Source organism: Diadema antillarum, unplaced genomic scaffold (assembly GCF_040938485.1).
Source record: "Diadema antillarum isolate AM-2024a unplaced genomic scaffold, OU_Dant_1.0 scf00000088, whole genome shotgun sequence".
Classification (NCBI taxonomy): domain Eukaryota; kingdom Metazoa; phylum Echinodermata; class Echinoidea; order Diadematoida; family Diadematidae; genus Diadema; species Diadema antillarum.
This window is the reverse complement of record NW_027270977.1, coordinates 994,974-1,014,694: the sequence shown is the minus strand read 5'-3', so window position 1 is coordinate 1,014,694 and position 19,721 is coordinate 994,974. Positions and strand designations below refer to the sequence as shown.

General features: G+C 38.5%; 1 protein-coding gene across 1 annotated transcript; it reads left to right on the top strand.

The window, feature by feature from the left end:
* Positions 1–788: 788 nt before the first annotated feature.
* On the top strand, positions 789–19,520 carry LOC139718090 (uncharacterized). The gene is made up of 20 exons (XM_071629582.1): positions 789–1,038; positions 3,708–3,907; positions 4,979–5,129; positions 5,542–5,703; positions 6,704–6,813; positions 7,371–7,493; positions 8,141–8,232; positions 9,445–9,571; positions 10,163–10,240; positions 11,079–11,218; positions 11,999–12,174; positions 13,052–13,135; positions 13,772–13,899; positions 14,458–14,573; positions 15,412–15,613; positions 16,079–16,376; positions 17,113–17,257; positions 17,429–17,509; positions 18,094–18,211; positions 19,467–19,520. The coding sequence occupies exons 1-20, from the start codon at positions 789–791 to the stop codon at positions 19,518–19,520; spliced, it is 2,835 nt and encodes a 944-aa protein (XP_071485683.1).
* Positions 19,521–19,721: the final 201 nt, after the last annotated feature.

Genomic DNA, 19,721 nt, shown 5'->3' with positions numbered 1-19,721 from the left:
GGGTCATCTCAAAGCGAGCTGGAAGAATTATAGCATCGGCGATTGTGCACCAATTCTCTCCTTGGAAATGTACTGGTAATTGTTGGTACGTACATTACTTGGTATTGACTTAGTTCGTATGAAATCGGTCTCTCCAGATTTTTAACCTTGACATTATTACATAGGAAATCCATATTATGCCCCTTATAGTTTTGAACCGCTTTTCTTATTTATGCGTGTAGTCTTGATTACATTGCTTCCAGTGTTCCACGTAGACAAGCAATTGGATATTTACCTTTACTATAGGAGCAAATATCACGGACGAAAGCCAAAGTTTCGTATAAAGAAACATCTCCCGGTAGTGTGAAATCGGAATTCACAAGTATGGTACAACATGTAAAAGTACCAGTCGGTATAATATCACATCATTATGTGTACATGTGTGATGTGTGTTTGAACTGCGCGTTAAACATCCATTACTTGCTTAGACAATAATCTTGAAGCTTCCTGTAATTTAGGTATACACTAAAATGTTGCTGTTTTTGTTTGTTTGTTTGCTTGTTTTTGATTTTCCATCTGTACAAGACAAAGTGGATAACCCATTTTCAGCTGCTGTTCTTCCATGGGGTCCAGTTCCATATCAATAAGACTACACGAGTGTCGTTATCCTTCGTTGATGTTGTCGATGAGTAATCTTTAAATTATGTAATTATAATCACGCAGATTAGAGTGGAGACAGCTTGTTTTGGCCCGCGCACGTTGGATGCCCCAGACTCTTTCCGCAGACGACAACCCTTGTTCTTGCCGCCATGAGCCTCGCGGAGAAGAACGAGAAGAACAAAAGGAGAACTGCAATATTTGGAAAAGTAGGCAAAGTGTTCCCACTCAATACTATCGCGAAAAAGACAGACAGGAAGCATTTAATCGGCAACGGAACGGACATCGACGTCGAGAACGGAACTGATCTTACAGAAGAACTCCCACGAAGGAGTAGCGAAGTCGTCGACAAATTCAAGGATGTCAAACGAAACAAGCGGCCAGACAGCGCTGGCGTTACAGGTAATGTCGGTACAGTTATTTTAAGTTATTACAGGCATTGCTCATGGCTCATCGCATGTTTTATATTGTTAAATACAAAAATTACTACCAATGATTTTTTTTTCCACGTCTTATGAATTGTTTAACTGTATTTAATATTTCCATAATTTATCCGGATTTGAAATGGTATTTCTTTTTTAGTATTAACCAAGATGATAGTCGCAAAGTGCTGGAAAGTAAAGGAACTTTATAACAAATTTAAGTATAGGCAATTAGTGGACAAGTCGTCATGCATATATTTCAAGTTGCTTTTTTCTTCGATAGGTGTACATGACATGTAAAAAGTGCATTTGTGTCGTTGCGACCCGTCACTTTTCGGTAACATGTAACTCTTTGAAATCTCAGACATAAGGAGATGTCAAACATTTACCAAATTTCATGTGCGTATCTGAGACGGTCTTCCAAGTATACAGTGAAGACAAACACAAAATGTAGTCAACTTTAGATGCACATGCTGTACCCCGCTATCAATGTATCCTACCAGGGAAGTGAGAAGAATATGTACCCGATATACAACGGCCAAGAATCCACCAGTGCCTTTATTGTGACTCTCTTGAATAGGTGGGTTTATAAATCGCAAGCGTCATCTCAATGGCCATAGAGAAGGTAGGGGAGTAGTAGGGGGCTGCAGCCCCCCCCCCCCCCCCCTTCGCAAAGCACACACACACACGTACACTGTGGCGACAAAGTAACACGAAACAAAATAATAATTCGTATTCCTCATCTGCTATTTCTTTTCCTTGCACAACACTTTTAATGTGACATATACCTTGCTCACTATTTTTACTTGATTTGATCATGTTAATTTACCACAATGCTATGACACATAGGGTACTATACGCAGTGTTTTTTTTTTCTTTTACGAAGGCATTCTCCTTTTTATACATTTTTGTTATCTTTATTAGTTGTGTGTATTTTTTTGTTAATCAAGTTACATGCTTACATTCCTCAAGACAAGTTGGCTCATGTTCATTAACACAAAAACCTATTTTTTCTATTTCATTGATTTTTTTTGTGTGTGTGACATCGGAAATTCGTCGTAAGTATAATACCTTGAAATAAAGATTGTATTTTCTCCCAGCACACATTATGTTTTCTATTACATTACATGCACTTCATAATTATGTTCACATAATCTTTGAGAATTATGAGTGACTTCACGATTCTAACTTTGTTTTGGGACCTTGTAGTCAAGGACACTATATAACACTCATCATGCAGAAATTAAAAGGAACTTGTCACCTATACTAAAGGATTACATTTTGCTGCGTTGTAATTCTAACTATACTGACCTTTAGAGCTGAACATTTCTCTAAGCTCTAATTCTAGCTATTCCTATTGAGATTTACATTTCCCTATATACTATAATCTTAGTATTTCTGTTGCGATGAACATTTCGGTGTGCTACCATTCTAACTTGTCCTTTCAGATCATAATTGTGACTTAACGGTAGTAGAATGCGTATAAATTTCTATCCTAAGTAAATGCTTACAAACTATAGAAAAAAAAAGATTTCTTAACAAATTACCTGACCAATATGCCTCTAAGCCTACATTATCACAGGACTGGTTACGACAGTTAGCTTTGAACAAACACACGAAGACAATACTCTTCAGAATGCACATTAGCAGCTTCAGTAACTTGTGTCATGGATTCCAGACTTCTTTAAGAAATTATGCTTTTTGCATATAATTTGATCGCATGCTATATCTTTCAATTTTGTGCGCCCATCTCAAAAGGAGCACTCTGAAATTGGTATATCGGTATCTACTGGCAGCGGAAATAATTATAGTGATATTATGGAAATTAGATGTCTTGTTCTAATACGCAAAGCATTTGACTCTTCTTCTTCTTCTTCTTCTTCTTCTTCTTCTTCTTTTTCTTAATCAGCCTCCTTTACTTCTGCAGATTCTTGGCAATGACTATTGCCTTCCATTATATCGAATAACTTCCATTACAAAAGCCATTAACGCGGCAGTCATACTAATGATGTTTGTGATGTGATATTAGTGATGGAATGGTCCTTCATTCCAATCTTGGTATCGATACTCGTATCGGTTGCACTTGATATTGAATCGTTTATTGTCTGATCATAGCACACTGGTATGTCTTTTGGTGCATCGGGCACTTTAACCCCACAATGATTATTCATCTTAATTTCCACTTACTGGTGTAAAAACGACTAAATAGAAACACAAGACCAGGTGTTAAACACTCATTCTAAACAATTTGTGTAATTCATGAGTAATTTTAATCAAGCTACATGTAACGCAATTCTAAAAATTTCAAGATTCTGAAAAAGTACTATATACAGATGCCCTTTAAATTGATAGGATTCGTCTGATGATAAGTAAAAGGAAATAGTAAGGCTTTCATAAAAAAGAAACGCCCGAATAAGGAGTAATTATTCAGTGACGCATATTGAAGTAAAAGCAAAAAACTCACTCACTCATCATCGCATATATTATATACAGATATATTTCTGTGCGGTGCGAGAAGATAGGTGATTACTTAATTTTTTTTTTCAAAATCATTATTGTTATCATAATTATTATTATCATTATTATCATCATCATCATCATCATCATTATCATTATCAACCCCGTGAAGGTAAACTGTGGAAATCTCAGATGTCGGCATTGATGCAAACATTATTTCTGGGCCACGAAACCCGAACGTGGCCAATGCCGAACTCATCGGCTATTTCGGTCATCTGGCGATGTCGGCTGACCCCAACATCGCCATCGACTTGGAGTACCTGGAGCTGATCCTTCGGCGGGGAGCCGACATCAACTGCACCGACAGCTACGGCCAAACGGTACTTCACGAGGTGGGTTGGACTTCAAAACAGAAAGAGAAACAGAGTTACTATCTCATATCTTGACGTCAGTAAAAAAATCTATGAGTTTGTTAATTGAGGGGAAGAGAAAGTATAGTCATTTACAGGCGCATACCTCCAACAGATGTTTCGTTAGGGGGTCTCAGATTAACATTCCAGAGGTTTCGCTTGGATATGACGTGAAAAGAATTCACTAGAAAATGGCGATACAAGAGTTTCTAAAACCCTTATTTCACATTTTGTACTTCCATATTTTACAATAATCCTCCAATTTTAGACCGTAAATCTATGCGTTTATTTATGTACACACATTTACCTAACATTCAAGAGAAAGAGAAAAAAAATTGTTTCAAGACAAACGAAGAGAAAACTGTATCACAGACTTTTAAACGCATTGAAGAAAACATTTCTCTTTAAGGCAGAACAACAAAAGGACTCGTATAGACGGGAAAGAAACTAGAGAATGTGAAAGACAATGAAGATACAGTAGAAGATCAAGAAGAAGAAGAAGAAGAAGAAGAAGTAACAGGAGGAAGAGAAGGAGGAACTAGATATTAATTGGTATCATTCTTATGATGGGACCTTCATAGTAGCGTCTCATCATCACACCTAACTGTTGAGGACTACGATTATCGTTACCGTGGTTATACTGTTTCTATGCAAAGAGGACTAACCTTGGTGGAGAAAGAATAATCCCGTTCCTGTATTCATGTATTCTGTATCTGAATTCCCCTTCCGACATTCCTAATGACGACGATGATGATGCTGACAAAGATTATAACAATTACTGTAAAAATGATAGTAATGATAATGATTACGCACGAAATTATTAATGATACGAATTCCTATCATCATAATCAAAATAATGATAATGATAATGAAGTTATCATTGTTGATTTCGAAAAATCATGACTAAAGTTATTCTAACGACAAATAATAGATGGAATAAGTAGCTGATAACGTATTATTTGTGAAAATATGACAGAAATCAAGTTGAACATAGAACAGTATATCAAAAAGTCATATATCGTCAATATATCAAATGCTGTGGTTTTGAAACAGGTTGCTCGCACCTGGGACCCAGACGTGGCGGTGTTTCTCATTGAGAGGGGTAGCGGGGTGGACCAGGCCGACTCCTTCGGCAGGACACCGCTACACGTCGCCGCTGCCGTCAACTTCCCCGAGATGGTCGAAATCCTGCTCGATTACGGAGGTAATACGGATGATGCAGTCGTGTGCTAATATTACTTTGCAGATTATTGTTATGGTTAACCCTTTTTGCGCTCTGCAATTATTCTGAGTGTTGATTGACACAAAAAATATTCCATAAAGTTACACCCACTGTCCAAAGTTCCTGGCACAAAAAGGTTAAATTGTAGGAGTTTTATATGAGAGTAACTAAACTCCATAGTGCCTACAAAGTGATTATGAGTGAAATAGTAAAGACGAAGTACAGTACTTTAATTGCAGGTCAAAAGAAAACTATAACTCTCTCCTCACGAGTGTCCACTCACCCTTCTCTCATCTCTTGCAGTCCTCTTAGAACAATACCACATGGTGTTGACTCTTTAATTAGAAAAATTTTATTTCTATTTTCTTTCCCCCTTTGTGTTGACTTTCTGCAGCGGACATAGAGTACGCAACAAAGGGCGAAAATCAAACTCCGCTTCACTACGCAGCGCGGAATGACGCCTGCAAAACGCTGCGCGCTCTCATCAAGAGGGGCGCCACCTTGCGGTCCAGAGATTACAAGGGAAGGACGCCGCTACAGGTCGCCGCAGAGTTAGGTCTGAATCGATTGTGACGTCGCAATTATTCAATTAATTAATTATCAAAAAAAAAAAGTATAGTCTGCGTAATTACAATGCATTACACGACCGATAACTTTATGGCTAATTCCTAGGGTTAACAAGGTAACTTCAATACCAATAACTTTGATATTATTCCGAATATATATTTCAAAAGTTAATTTTCTCTTTATACTTTCAACATAATATAATTTCGTCACAGGATGCTTGTATATCTATATATTTTTTAATTTTTTAATGTCTTAGTTTGTTTAAGCAATAAACTAGTATACGCACTCATTGTTCCATCAAATGGGGGCTCTTTTGAAAGACGATGATAATGTACAGCTCGTTCATGTCCAAAAACTATACAATATAATGTCATGGACATAGCTCCCAAAGATATTACATAGGATTATACATAATTATAGCTTTCGTCTTCTTATTCATCTCTCTGTCGCCTCTTTCGATTTATTTTACCTTGTTCCGCTTTCTGCTTCTTGATTTTTTCCTCGAGATCATTACTACTACTAGAAATAGTGATGAAAGCATCCGCAGTAATACAAAGAGTAGTTATAATAGTATTACAGTAGTAGGTGTAGTATAGTAACAGTTACATAAGTAGTAGTAGTGTACATGTAGTATGATAGAAGTAAAATGTCTGTGATAATGATTTTTTTTTTCTGATGATGTTTTTCTCTAATCATTCTCTTTGATTACTTCGTCAAGTATCGTGAGCAGCACGAGCAGGGGCGGGTCCAGGAATTCTGTAAGCATGGTGAGGGGAGGCGCCTTTTCAAAATTAAAGGGGGCGCACGCACCCCACTCCCATTTTTTCTTTTTATTTATTTTGTTTGTACGAGAAATAAAAAGGGGGCGGCACGTCCGGTGCGCCCCATCTGGATCCGCCACTGACGAGTATATATTGCAACTTTTCTGAAAGATAAATACTACTTTTCCGAAAGATAACGACAATCACTTTCTTCTGCCATCCCCGTAGATCGTAGCGAGACGGCTAGACTGCTACTCGAGTCGGGAGGCACGGCATCGGACACGGACAACTCCGGCCACTCGGCCATGCAGCTGATGGTCACCAAGATGCCCCACGTAGTAGGTTTTCGACCTTTGACAAATTGTCTATGGTACACGTTGATAGCTTATGCTGTCTCTAGAACAATTACTATGTGTGGAGTTGTCATATACATGGACAAGGAGTTATAGGGAAACAAGGCAAATAGAAGTACGTCGGTTTAGATAGCAACAAATAAACAAGTATCCCAATGTAACATGTACATTGATGTAAGTCAATTAAAAGTTTGCGCAGCATCTAGGGTTTCGTGAATTGTTAAGTTCAGATTATGTAGTCGTCAAAATTCCTATATTAATTGGATTATTGTAATTTCCTTAGTTTTGAAACTTATGTTAATTATCTTCCGCTTTCGCATCTTGTAACTTGGGGGCAACCTTCTATATAAAATACATGTATTTACGATGAAAGTCATAATTTTTGATATGATCTTCAATTAGGATGCTACACTTCTGCTCCCACTTTTACCAAATACATTACAAACTATTAGGGCTCATAGCACTACTACTATAATATTCACTCTATAACTTTTGCTTGCTTTTAATTCGTTTTTTGTTTACATTACGTTGCTTATCCATAGGCCATGAAAGGTATGGATCAGTTCTTCAGGTGTGACCGACCCAGCCGGAAGCAATACTTTGACCTCCATCTACTTGAACCTCAGCAAGACAAATCGGACAATATTGTATATGCTCGGACGGTGGTAAGAAATTTGTTTTCCCATCACGCACTCGTCAATAATGATTTTTCGAATTAAGGATATGGATTGTATAGCGGTTGATCACATTGTTGTAGCTTTCTTTTCTTTTTTTTAACTGTCGACATCAAATTGCACCTAAATTAATTCGATAATTATTTCTCCTCGCAGTTTTTTTTTTTCGGAACAGACGTGGTATGTTCGACAAAACAATTCAAGAACGAAGTAACTAATTTCCTTAGACGAAATAGACGCTCAGGATTGTATGAAATAAAGAATCCGAATCTGGTAATATCATTATTCAACTTTGGTAGGTACAGAAATTTCTGTAAATCAGTGCCCTGATTACGATATTTCGCTTTCTAGTCTCATCACACTCATAAGTTAAGATTGTTCTTTGGGCACAAACGAAAAATGTTTAAATAATCACTTTTCCGCATTTGGAAAATACGTTAATTGTCATTCTAGCTTTTAAATTGTAGTATCATTATGCTTCCTAGCAGTTATGGTCTTTGCCAGCATTGTCAAGGCCACTTCGGGTAGTTCTACAACTTCGACTGCTTTAATTACTCTTCCACGAACTTGAATATCTATTTTCTTAATTAATGTTCGTTATTATCATTGTGTTAAACATTCGTTCTATTTACATACAGTTGCAGTCCATTGTAGACTTCAACCAACTGGAATTGATCGTGCATCCCGTGATCAGAAAACTCTTGGATGTGAAATGGACGCAGTTTGGCAGGTAAAGCAACGTAGGAGAAATGATTATAGTTTTGTTTGAGATGTGGCTGCAGCTAGTTTCCAACTTATTTTGTGAGATAATGATGTCTCATTTAAAGGTGGGGCCCACATTTTATATAGGACCACTCTGTTTTACTTTTTTCAATGCCATTTCAAACCCGATTTTCGTCAAATAAACTTTTAATACCTCTTTGAATGGTATGCTCTTTAATATCTCATAAGTGGTTTCTATATCTCGCAGATAGTTAAAATCTTAATCCCCCATCTCAACTAAAAAACTATACCATCCGTTAAAAGTGAAGTTCATAAAAGTCTTGTTAAGTTTTTTGTAGCATGATGCGTCTGCTAAAACCACCTTGTTCATCATTACTAGCAACCGGCGGAGGGACAGCCGCGATGGGTCAGTATCGTTCAGCCATCTTCCCGGCATTTTAGTTTGACGACTTTACCCGCGGTCATAAAAGTCGCGGTCATACCGGTAAAAGGTCGAGAAGTTCAAGATCGCGATCTTTTAATTAAGATATCGAAGTTTTGCCAGTGTGACCCAAACTTCTCGCAAGACTATTCGCGAAACTTCCCTTCTCAAACTAGGGATATCCCCCCCCCCCCCCTCCGAACTTCTCGATTTTTTTTTTGCCAGTGTGACCGCGCCTACTCTGATCGCAAAAGATCGCGAAGACAACTTCGCGATCTAAAACTTCGCGATATTTTGCCATATGTGTGACCGCGATATTTTGCCATATGTGTGACCGTGGTTTTTGACGGACCTCTTTCCCAGTTATACCGTGCGTCATGCTCTTTGCGAAGAGACTGACAAGAGTTGGTTGTGACTTTTCCAGACACAGAACATCCAGTTTATGTCCAATCCAATGGACAGTGGTTTTCCTCTTACTAGACTTACTACTTTTTTCGCTTTCATTACTTTCCATGCCTAGATACAATGTCCCTGTGTTTGTCTGAAGTGTTGTCGATCAGACGATGAACGTGTTAGCATAATATAGAAAGCAAAATTTCGGAGTTGTTATTTGTTGTTATTGTGTTAATATAAATGTATATTCTATTCAGTTGCGTCATAGAGCTCTTTTTTTTCCGAATGAAAAATTTCGCCAAAAGCCTAGGACTTTCATTTCCACGATTTTGCTTATCTTATCAAGTTGCAGTGATAGCGATAATAATCAGTAGTTTTAGGTGTTGTTGTTGCTGCTGTTTTCAGATTTGGAGCCTACAAACAGCTGGCATTCAATTTGCTTTTCATTATGGTTTGGACCGTTCTGGCCCTGACGCTGGACGCACCATTCAAGTTCACCCTACCCATTGATCTCTGGCGTCCGATCTTAAAGGTAATGGTCGTGTACCTCCAGTGGCTTGGTTTGATATTGCACTGACTCAGTATTTATTCTAGCAGCGACGGCGATGATGGTAGTCATAATCATCGCTGTGATGATAGCGACGAATGCAGTTATATAAGAGACGATGAGTGTGAAAAAGTTCACAATCGACATCATCATCATCATCATCGATTATCATCATTATCTGTCTGTATTCAGCTCTATCAGAATTCTCATGGTCGTCATTGTCATCATCATCATTATAGTCATCATCTCTTGATATTTTTACTATATTCTTACGGTAAATTTAAACAAATTTTATAAAAAATAGCTCTTTACAGAGCACAGCCATGTTGTTCTGTGCGTGGCTAATTATAATCTTCTCTCAGGCCTGTATGAATACGGAGATCTTGCTCCACAAAGGAATAAATTCCGTACCCATTGGTACACTGTATGTGTTTGTGTGTGTTGATGGAGATCATTGGTAGTGAGTAATGCGTCTCTAATATAACTCATTTCCTTCGATATCAATTATGATCGGTATATGATTCAATAATTATGTCATTTAGATAATTCGTTATCTTCCATATTCCTGCTCTACAGCTGTCTGGCGTACTCTTGACACTATTCCAGATTTTCCTTGAGTTGAAGGAATTTTTTGATTCCAAGGCAGCCTTCATGGTAAGTCTTCTTCGTCTATCCTCGTATTCCCTTGAGATATTTTGAATGTAAACGTTCAGGGGCGGATCCAGGAATCCCGTAAAAAAAAAAAAAAAAAAAAAAAAAAAGGGGGGGGGGCGCAAACAATATTTCTGGTGCTACTTCCGGGTTTCATCTAATTTTTTTTTTTATTCCTTTTGTTTTAACAACAAATAAAGAGGAGGAGCGCGCCCGGTGCACCCCCTCTGGATCCGCCACTGAACGTTAATGCAAGGGCATTGCTCCAGAGCGGGGAACTGAGCTATGCTCACCAAGTCCCAGCATTTTTGTAAAAGTTGTTTGGTACTGTATAATAACTGTGAATTGTTATTTTGGGTGTTTCATAGGGTAGAATGTAATTTATTTGAACTATATCATTCACATGTAATTGTTTATTTCAGTTGAGGATCTTTCAAAAGCCTCTGAACTCATAACTTACTATACTGATTCTTACTTAGAATGACTTCATGATTGAGCGCAGGATTCGTGAATTAAACCAGTTCCATCCAATACGAATACACCAGTGAAATTGCACGGTGACTCAATGCTTCTCACTAATGGCACAAATGCGTGAGTGTGGGTAATTAAAGAGGAGGAAAATTGGTGTGTGTTGACTTGAATGATAAGTGGTGACCATGTCAAATGATAATGAATGTGTAATGATAACAATAAATCAAATTAGATTTCTTTTATCGATTGAATTTATTCATCCTCAAACATGTCATACAGGATTGAAATGGTACATTCCACTGACTGAATTTATAGATATTATCGCATAGTATTCACTATATTTTTCTCTCATTTGTCATACTTAAAATAGAAATGGAAGAAATGGAAGATCAGTGACATCGAACGAGACTACGAGTACGCCCATCCAAGATGGCCGCAAGAAAAGCAGTACCTGGACCAACAGATTGAAGGGATCCAAGACAAGTCCCCATCGTACTTCGCCGAGGCATGGTAAGCCTCGTGACTCTCAGAATAGATCCTTTGCAGACAGCTGGCAGATGGAGGTGCCTCCATTCGAGCAACGTTACAATTATTAATCATACATGTGGGCATCTCTTTTTATGCGACGCTGTAATAGCCTTGTAGAAAGAGATAAAAGAAGGAAAATGGTAATGACATAGAGTAAAGGATATCTAAATACACAGGGTTCGACATTAATAGCGGTGGCCCCTTGGCCCGGGTCACAAGAATTGTTGATGTCGGCAGCCAAATTACCTTTTCCAAATTATACTTTCGTGTCTGCTCCGGCAGCTGAATTAAAAAAAAAAAAAAAAATAGATGAATGTTTATATACTTCCTTTCATTTCGGGCTACAGAAATTTCAAATTCGAAAACTTATACCCGTGTGCTCGTATGACATAACACGTTGAGATTGTCTCTTTTTTTTTTTTTTTTTTTGCTCGTTTGTTTGTGTGTATGTTATCCTTTTTTATTTTTGATATACAAAATTCTTTCGTTTTCATTCGTAATATTGGCCATGTGGAATTTATGTTGTCTTAATAATATCTATATCATTTTATAGTTAACCAATTTCTATTCTATCATTGTTTATATGAAAAGGAAAGAAAAATAAAAGATTGACAAAACAAAAAGTGTCTGTGTGTCTGACTGCCTCTTTGCCATTTTTACGTTCTTATTTTGTTTTACCTTATTGTTTGCACGTCTTCCTCCATGTCTAACTTATTGTCTCTATCTAATCGCCATCGTCTCGTATTATCTCGGTGCCATCAGGAATGGATTCGACTGGTTCGTCTACCTCTCCCTGCTCGCCGTCAGCGTCCTCCACGGAGTCGACATCTTCATCGACTCGGACCGAGTGAGCCACACCACCAAGGACGTCTTCTCGGTCGTCATCATCCTGGTCTGGATCAGACTGATGAAGAGCGTGCGAGCGTTCCGCTCCCTCGGTAATTAGGGAGCTTTAGATTTGCGACGCAGACGTTTAATACGACGATTGCGTTGGGCGTTCTCCTCTCTCCCTGCGTCGTGTCGAAAAGTGTAGCTTCAGATTACGCGAGGACGCAACCTATTAAAAGTAAATTGGCGCCCCCGTTTTGAATGGTGCATCAAGTACGAGTAGCTCTCTGCGTCGTCGTGAACTGAGCGGACGTAAAAGTATAGCCCAGCTTTAAAAGTGAACACTCAGACGACGCGAGTTATAAATAGATCGATTTTGATAAGCAATTTTGCGCATACTCAGAATAGTTTTTTTTTTTTTTTCTGAACGTCCGCGTCACGAATATCTAAAGCTCGCTATGTGATACCTGTAAAGGCTCCTCTGCATTGGAAGTTTGTTTGCTTGTTTGTTTGTTTTTTTGTTTGTTTTTGAGGGGGTTGTTCATAATAGATGTCACACACACACACACTCTCTCCCTCTCTCCCTCTCTCTCTCTCTCTCCTCTATCTCTCACTCACTCACTTTTTCGTTTTAAGCACGTGGTGTTAAGTATATTCCCTGCAATTCTTGAAATCCATGAAGACAACGGTGATTTTGAAATGTTGTTTTTGTTTGCTTACATAATTATCTCTATATACCGTTCAACTGCTCCATATTCTTCTCATTCAAGGTATTTTGCAGAACTGTAAGCGCTTCAATGTCTATAGGTACGGTAGGTCCCTACGTAGTGCTGACACAAAAATGATTTTTTTTTTAATAGGCCCTATGTGCTTGTTATCATACCTGTGCTTGGTCAAGAAAAACAAAACCATATATGTATATATTGTTAACCTGACCTTGACGGTTTATGTTTAATATGCTGATATCTTATGTATTTTATCTCCTAGGGCCCTTCATTGTTATGCTTGGTTTGGTGCTGAACGACTTCGCTGTCTTCATATTTCTGTACGCCAACTTCTACATTCCATACGGTGAGCCCCTTCATAATGTGTCCATGAATGCTGGTGAAAACAGAAGACGTAATCGTCTTCTTAAATTTGTTGATGCTTCCCTCTGAATACACAACTCCAGAAATTCACTATACCGAGGTATTTGTTCATGTCTTTGTCCTACTGCATACTGTATACCTTCCGAACGTACATCACATAGCGGTATCTCACGATTGGGGAAAGGGAAAAGAAGGTCCCAAATAGCAAGAAAACATTACGATAGTTTGCTTTTGATTCGTTTTTCTTTTCATTTTTCAGGCACGAATTTCTAGCAGAAGCGACCTGAAGAAGAGGAAACTACACATTATGTAACCAACATTCAATAAAATGTCGTTCTGTTCACATTGTCATGAAATGTTACACCTTCACTGCAGTGTACAACATGGGTTAGATCGGGTTGGATCTTTGTAAATCTAAAAAATGAATTTACCTTAATGTGTGTCAGGTCGTATTTATGATAATTGTCACTCCAATTACTGGCTTCTTGACTTTTATGTCGAAGTACACACTACCGCTTTATTTCTCAAAGCTTATTCACACGAGAGTACGTAATACAAGACATGCTGTTTATACTCCTGATGTGGTTTCATGTTTTGTTTTATTTTTTGTTTTTTCCAGCTTGTTCGTTCTGGATGAACTTCGGCGGAATGCGTGTTGCTAACGGAACCATTCCTAGTATGGCAAGCGTAGACCAAATGATGTACAGTCTCTTCCGGATTACTCTCGTCGACGAATACGAGTTTGACGTGGGTCTATTTTTATGTGTAGACTTTTTAAATCAAAACTTAATACATTTTAATTGCTGCATGTTTTTTTATTTAGTCATATTTTCCCAGATGTTTTCCATTTTGAGGTTTTTAAGTCCTTTAAAAATGGTAATAATCATACTATTGTATTCACTTATGAAGCGGTGATGCTTAATATTATGATGATATTGATGATGAATATGAATGATTGTTATATGACGTAATATCATGATTATTGATTACATCATAATAATTAAAGAAGCAGTGGTGTATAGAAGTGGTAGTAGTAGTAGTAGTAGTAGTAGTAGTAATAGTAGTAGTAGTAGTAGTAATAGTAGTAGTAGTAGTAGTAGTGCCAGCAGCAGCAGCAGTAGTAGTAGTAGCAGTAGTAGTTGACTGTGTTGTTCTTGTTATCATTGTCGTCGTCCTAACACATGCAATGAAAAAGAAATCGTTCTGTTCTATTTTGTATCCCATGACTGACACTATTTTTCGACAATTCGATCCTTTCGACGTCATATCGGCAATGTATTTTTCGTTCTTGCTTCCACCTAGTAGCTGATGCGTGAGGAAGACGCGATCATGGCGTACATCCTGCTCGTGTCATTCCTAACGATCTCCGCCGTCCTCTGCCTCAACGTGCTCATTGCCATGCTCTCTAACACCTTCCAAAGGTATGCTGTATGGAAATATGACTGTAGTATAACCAGCAAAAGTTTTCTTCTCCTTTATGTATTCCTTATCTCTCAGGAGTCTCTCTCCTCCTCAATCCAGCCCTGCTTCCAATTCCTCCATGATCCCTCTGGTTTCTTGACGTATCGCCATCTGATAGAGATATGATGCTTGGTATATTAAAGGGGCGATATAGTATTGGTGGAGATGAGGATTGGGCTTTTAAGTTTGTGTGAGATACCAAGAAACCACTTATGAAAGAGTATGTATTGAACATACCATTCTAAGAGGAATTAAGAGTTTACTTGATAAAGATCAGTTTTGGAATGGCTGGGATCAAAAAAAAAAAAGTAAAACAAAGCGATCTTAGTAAAAGGTGGGTCCAGGATCGCTCTGTTTTATGGGTATCTCAGCCATTTCAAAACTAATTTTCATCAAATAAATGTTGAATTCCTCTTGAAATTACATGCTCTTTCACATTTCATTTTCGGTTTCTCATGATCTTACCAAAAAATGTTAGAAACCTGAAGTTAGGCCTCAACCAAAGCTATACGTTCCCTTTCACTACATGTATACTAACACCATTTTGTCATCACCTACTTTGACTTGAAGTGAATTGATGTTTTTGTTGTTGTTGCTGTTGTTGTTGTTGTTATTGTTGTTTTTAACTTGACCGCTATGGATCGAAGTATGAAGTGCGTAGAAGCAATCAACTATGCTGCTTTCGAATAGTTAATATTGTTCATCTACCTATACCTTTGTTATCATCTACGTAAGATGACAACCTGCTACTAACGTGTATTGTTGACTCTGCCCATGTTTGTCGCCCTCTGCCGTCAGGATCTACGACAACGCCACCGCCATTGCCCTCATCCAGCAGGCAAAGATCACGCTAGCCATCGAGGACGGACTTTTCCAGATGACGAGGAAAAACTACGCCGAGTACATCCGGGAACACTGCAGCCCGCTCAGCGTCTACTACGACGACGATGTCGTGTCGGAAGAAGGAGAGGATCTCAAGAAGGCTACTTTCCGCATCCAGGTATAAAAACGAGACGAAAGAAGAAGAACGAAATAAATTGGGATGAATGGTGGGGGAGTGGTGGCTCGGAAATACATGTAGAATCGCTCATATCTGATGTAATTGTCAGGAGCTATAAAACTTGTCATGAGTGCGAGATAATTAGGCTTGTTTATGCATCTGTGTTAGTATGTTAAGCATCCCCATCTCCCTCCCTCTCTCTCTCTCTCTCTCTCTCTCTCTCTCTCTATTATACAGATAGATAGATAGATAGATAGATGGATAGATATGATAGATACATAGATAGATAGATAGATAGATATGATAGATAGATAGACAGATAAATAGATATATAAATGAATGAATATGTGGTATATACTTCAAGCAGTAAATCAGCAACAGCTATATAGATGTGTTTCCATCGAGACGTATTGTAATACCACATCATTTTTGACTGAGTTTTTTTTTCTTGCCTCCTTTGAGCAGGATTCGATGATCGAGTTGGAAGAATTTTTGAAGGAGCAAAGGAATCCAGCCCACGTGGAGGGCATAGCACGCCTGAATAGAAAAGTCGACATGCTGACCGAGAAGAACAACGTCATGTTCGCAAAGATGCAAGCCGATATGGAGACCATGCAAGAACTCCTGAAGACTCTTATCGAACAACAGCAACAGGTGGCACAGGGGAGAGGGAACGATGGTGGGAAAGGCGGGAATGGAGAACAGAGTGATGGAGAGGGAAGAGGAGGTGGAAGAGAAAATGGAGGAGGAGAATTAGGAGATGGTGGCGATGACGACGGAGGAGACGATAGAAAGGGAGGAGGAGGAGGAAGAGGAAGAGGAGGAGGAAGGGGAGGAGGATCAAACGATGGTAGTGATAACGGAGGAAGAGGTGATAGAAAGAGCGAACAAAAAGGAGGAAGAGGAGGAGGAGAACGAGGTGGCACAAGAAGAGGACGGCGAAGGCAAGATAGACGGAGTGATGATGATGATGATGATTACGGCAGTGACGTCAGAAGGAGTGGAAGGCGAGGGAGGAGGAAGAGGGAAGAGTTAAGCAGGAACAGGAGTAGGAGCAACTACACAGGGGGAGACGACCAACGCTCAGATTCGCGAAATAGTAAGTGCAACATTTAATTGTGAAGGCTGACATACACAGGCCTACTTTAAAGTGCTTCTGTCTTCTCATTGTGCGTGTGTCTTTATGTCAGTAAGTATTTTGTGCCTGACGTCGTGTGCTCGTGTGTTTTTCAATGACAGTGAAGAGAAAATTATGATCAATACGAGCTCCAAGTGTTACATAATTCTAATCTGACGGAATTCGCATGAAGTTTGCAGCCTTGCATAAACTAAACAGACTATCGACTACTTAACAAAAAGGACGCCTTCAAATAAAAATTAACAAGCTCACCTGTTGACATTCGTGTGAGGTCAACTGAACTTCTCCGAAATTTCCGTGGAATTTTGAAAAAATGTGTATATGATGTCTACTTCACGATTTCAAACTTTTCTGACGCCAGGAACATTGCATCTATCGCGGACCTGGGACATCGATATCGATGACGACGAGGAGCCCGAGATGACCTCCCCGAGGTTCCTACGACGGCGAACAACAGGGAGGAGAAGTTCTCTCTTTGATAGTGCATTAGCCTTTCAGCGATTAGGGTAAGTTTCATTTTAACCACAATGACAACTCCCCTAACTGCCCTTTGTGAAAAGAGCTAAGAACCCATTATAGCCACCGTCAATATTAATTTCTGCTCACCAAGTCACATCTATACGATTATCTAATATTTAAGGTACTTATTATCTAATTACTACCATTCTTTTATGCAGGCCTGGTACACTGCTTCCACCAATAGCACCGGAGATGGAGGAGGTTGAGGACGCTTACAGGTACGATACGACCCCCTCAGAGTGAGATATATTTGCATGGGGATATATTTTGTCGGAAAAGGTGTTTTATATCACTGTATATATGACAGGTTCAAACAATGTAGCCAATGGTGAACATGTATTCCGTTCACGTGACGATACATTTAACATCATGCAACATGCATTCTTTGCAGTACAATACACTCACTATATGGTCAATCGCCAGCACCCATCACCACAGTAATTTGTCGGATATAGTTGTCGATAAATCCTAATTGCGTGACGTCATGATAGATTCAAACTGTATAATTCTAAAACAATCGAATAATATAAGTTCATTAAATGATGTCAAAATTGAACCACGAACAGAATTGGATATGCCAGAAAGGGAAACGGGTGAGGCCTACAAGTCAGCACGGTTTTTCAAGTGAACAGGAACTTTTCCCAAAGGATCAATAAAATCAAACACTTCGCCATAATGATTCATGAGTTTAAGTTATACAAATCTTGTTTCCACTTTACGGTTTTTATCAAACTTTTTTTTTCACATCAAGTGCTAAAATAGGCCTACTCATTAGTTGCTATATTAAAATTGTACAAATATTTCTTCAATAATCTCACTGCAGAACGAGACTGCGTCGAAGCGACAGTAAGAAAGATCGCAAACTCCGGAGACAACGCGAGGAGTACCTCCAACAAAAACTGAACAGATCGATCGCTGATGACGAAACGAGCTTTGCCAACGTACGCCCTCACGAGGAACCCTTGGCGGACATTATTCGGATACGGCAATCGGCTTCACACGGTGGGTATCTTCGTGAACTTTTTTTTTCACAAAGAAATTTTATTCATTTAAACATTCAGGTAGAAAACAAATGTCACATACAGTATACATAAAGACAAATAATACAAAATTGACAGGCAGCTACAAAACGTCTATCAATGTAAATACGATTGCAATTGATATTAGATACAAAACCTTCAGTTTTTTTCAGACATAATTATTCGTCTACTTTCTTCGCTTGCTTTAAAAATTGAAAGAATTGGCTAAAATGTCATGATTCTTTTTTTGTTTCTTACAGAAAATACAGTATAAAGTACATGTATTTTGCTTACAAATAAACCACGTTGTAACACTTTGGGTTTTCTGCAGAACCAAGTATAGCATTTCTAGTAATTTGAGTTTGATTCTGTAACATAATTTCCTGTATTTGAGCAATAAACAATTGGGTAACATCACATTCCCCACCAAATGTGCAATTGTTTCTGTGGAGCTCAAACAAAACGTACAGAGGTTTGTGTCAGATAGTCCCATTGCAAAAAGTAATTTATCAACACCGATATATCTATGTGAAATTTTATACTGAAAATCTTCGCGAACTTTCTCAAGCAGAAAATGGGATCCGTCAGGGGCCCAGCTCACTCATGAAACAAAAAAATAAACTCATGATAATTTCACTCACAATAGCGACAGTGGGACAATAATCAAGTGCCTTTGAGCTAGCTTTTCCGCATGTCGTTACGGTAACTACAATTATCCTTATCTCTATTCATTAATTGCTGTCAATTGTTGATGGAATGATTCCTATAGAGAAATATACCTCTGAATCATAATACAATAACGTATAATACTAGTAATCATGGCACCATATACAATGTAGTAACATATCATATGTATGCAAAGGATTATTACGTGGAATGTGTATAGGCACACATGAAACGGGTATGATTGGATCTTCTTCCTCCAATTTCGATCCTTCTCCTCTCGAAATTCCTCCTTCATCTTTTCTTCTTCCGCTTCTCCTCCTCCTTTTTTTTCTCCTCCTTCTTCTTCTTCTTCTTTTTCTCTTCTTCTTTTTCTTCTACGTCATGTTCTGGGAGTGAATCGTCCTCCTTCAATCCTGAAAACTCTTGTTGAAGATATCAACCGTTTTTTGTGTTTGACCAAATCAGGGATTTCACCTTCTTCTTCCGTAATCACTTTTCATCTCCTCTACAGAGTGATGCCGGGAAAATCATACAACACAAAGGAATCAAGAACGCTCTCTCCTGAGGAATATTCATTGGATCTGAAGAATAACGAGAAAGTTTCGAGTACGGAAACATAATATTAATTTGCCGTAGACGATGACTTGATAAATTAATGTAAAAATTTGTAAATGATTTTCTGTAGCAAACTCCTCGTAAATGCTGTAGGCCTATCGCGGAAACACTATTCAATCACAGCTGGTGTATGCCATGTGTGCATTGAAAC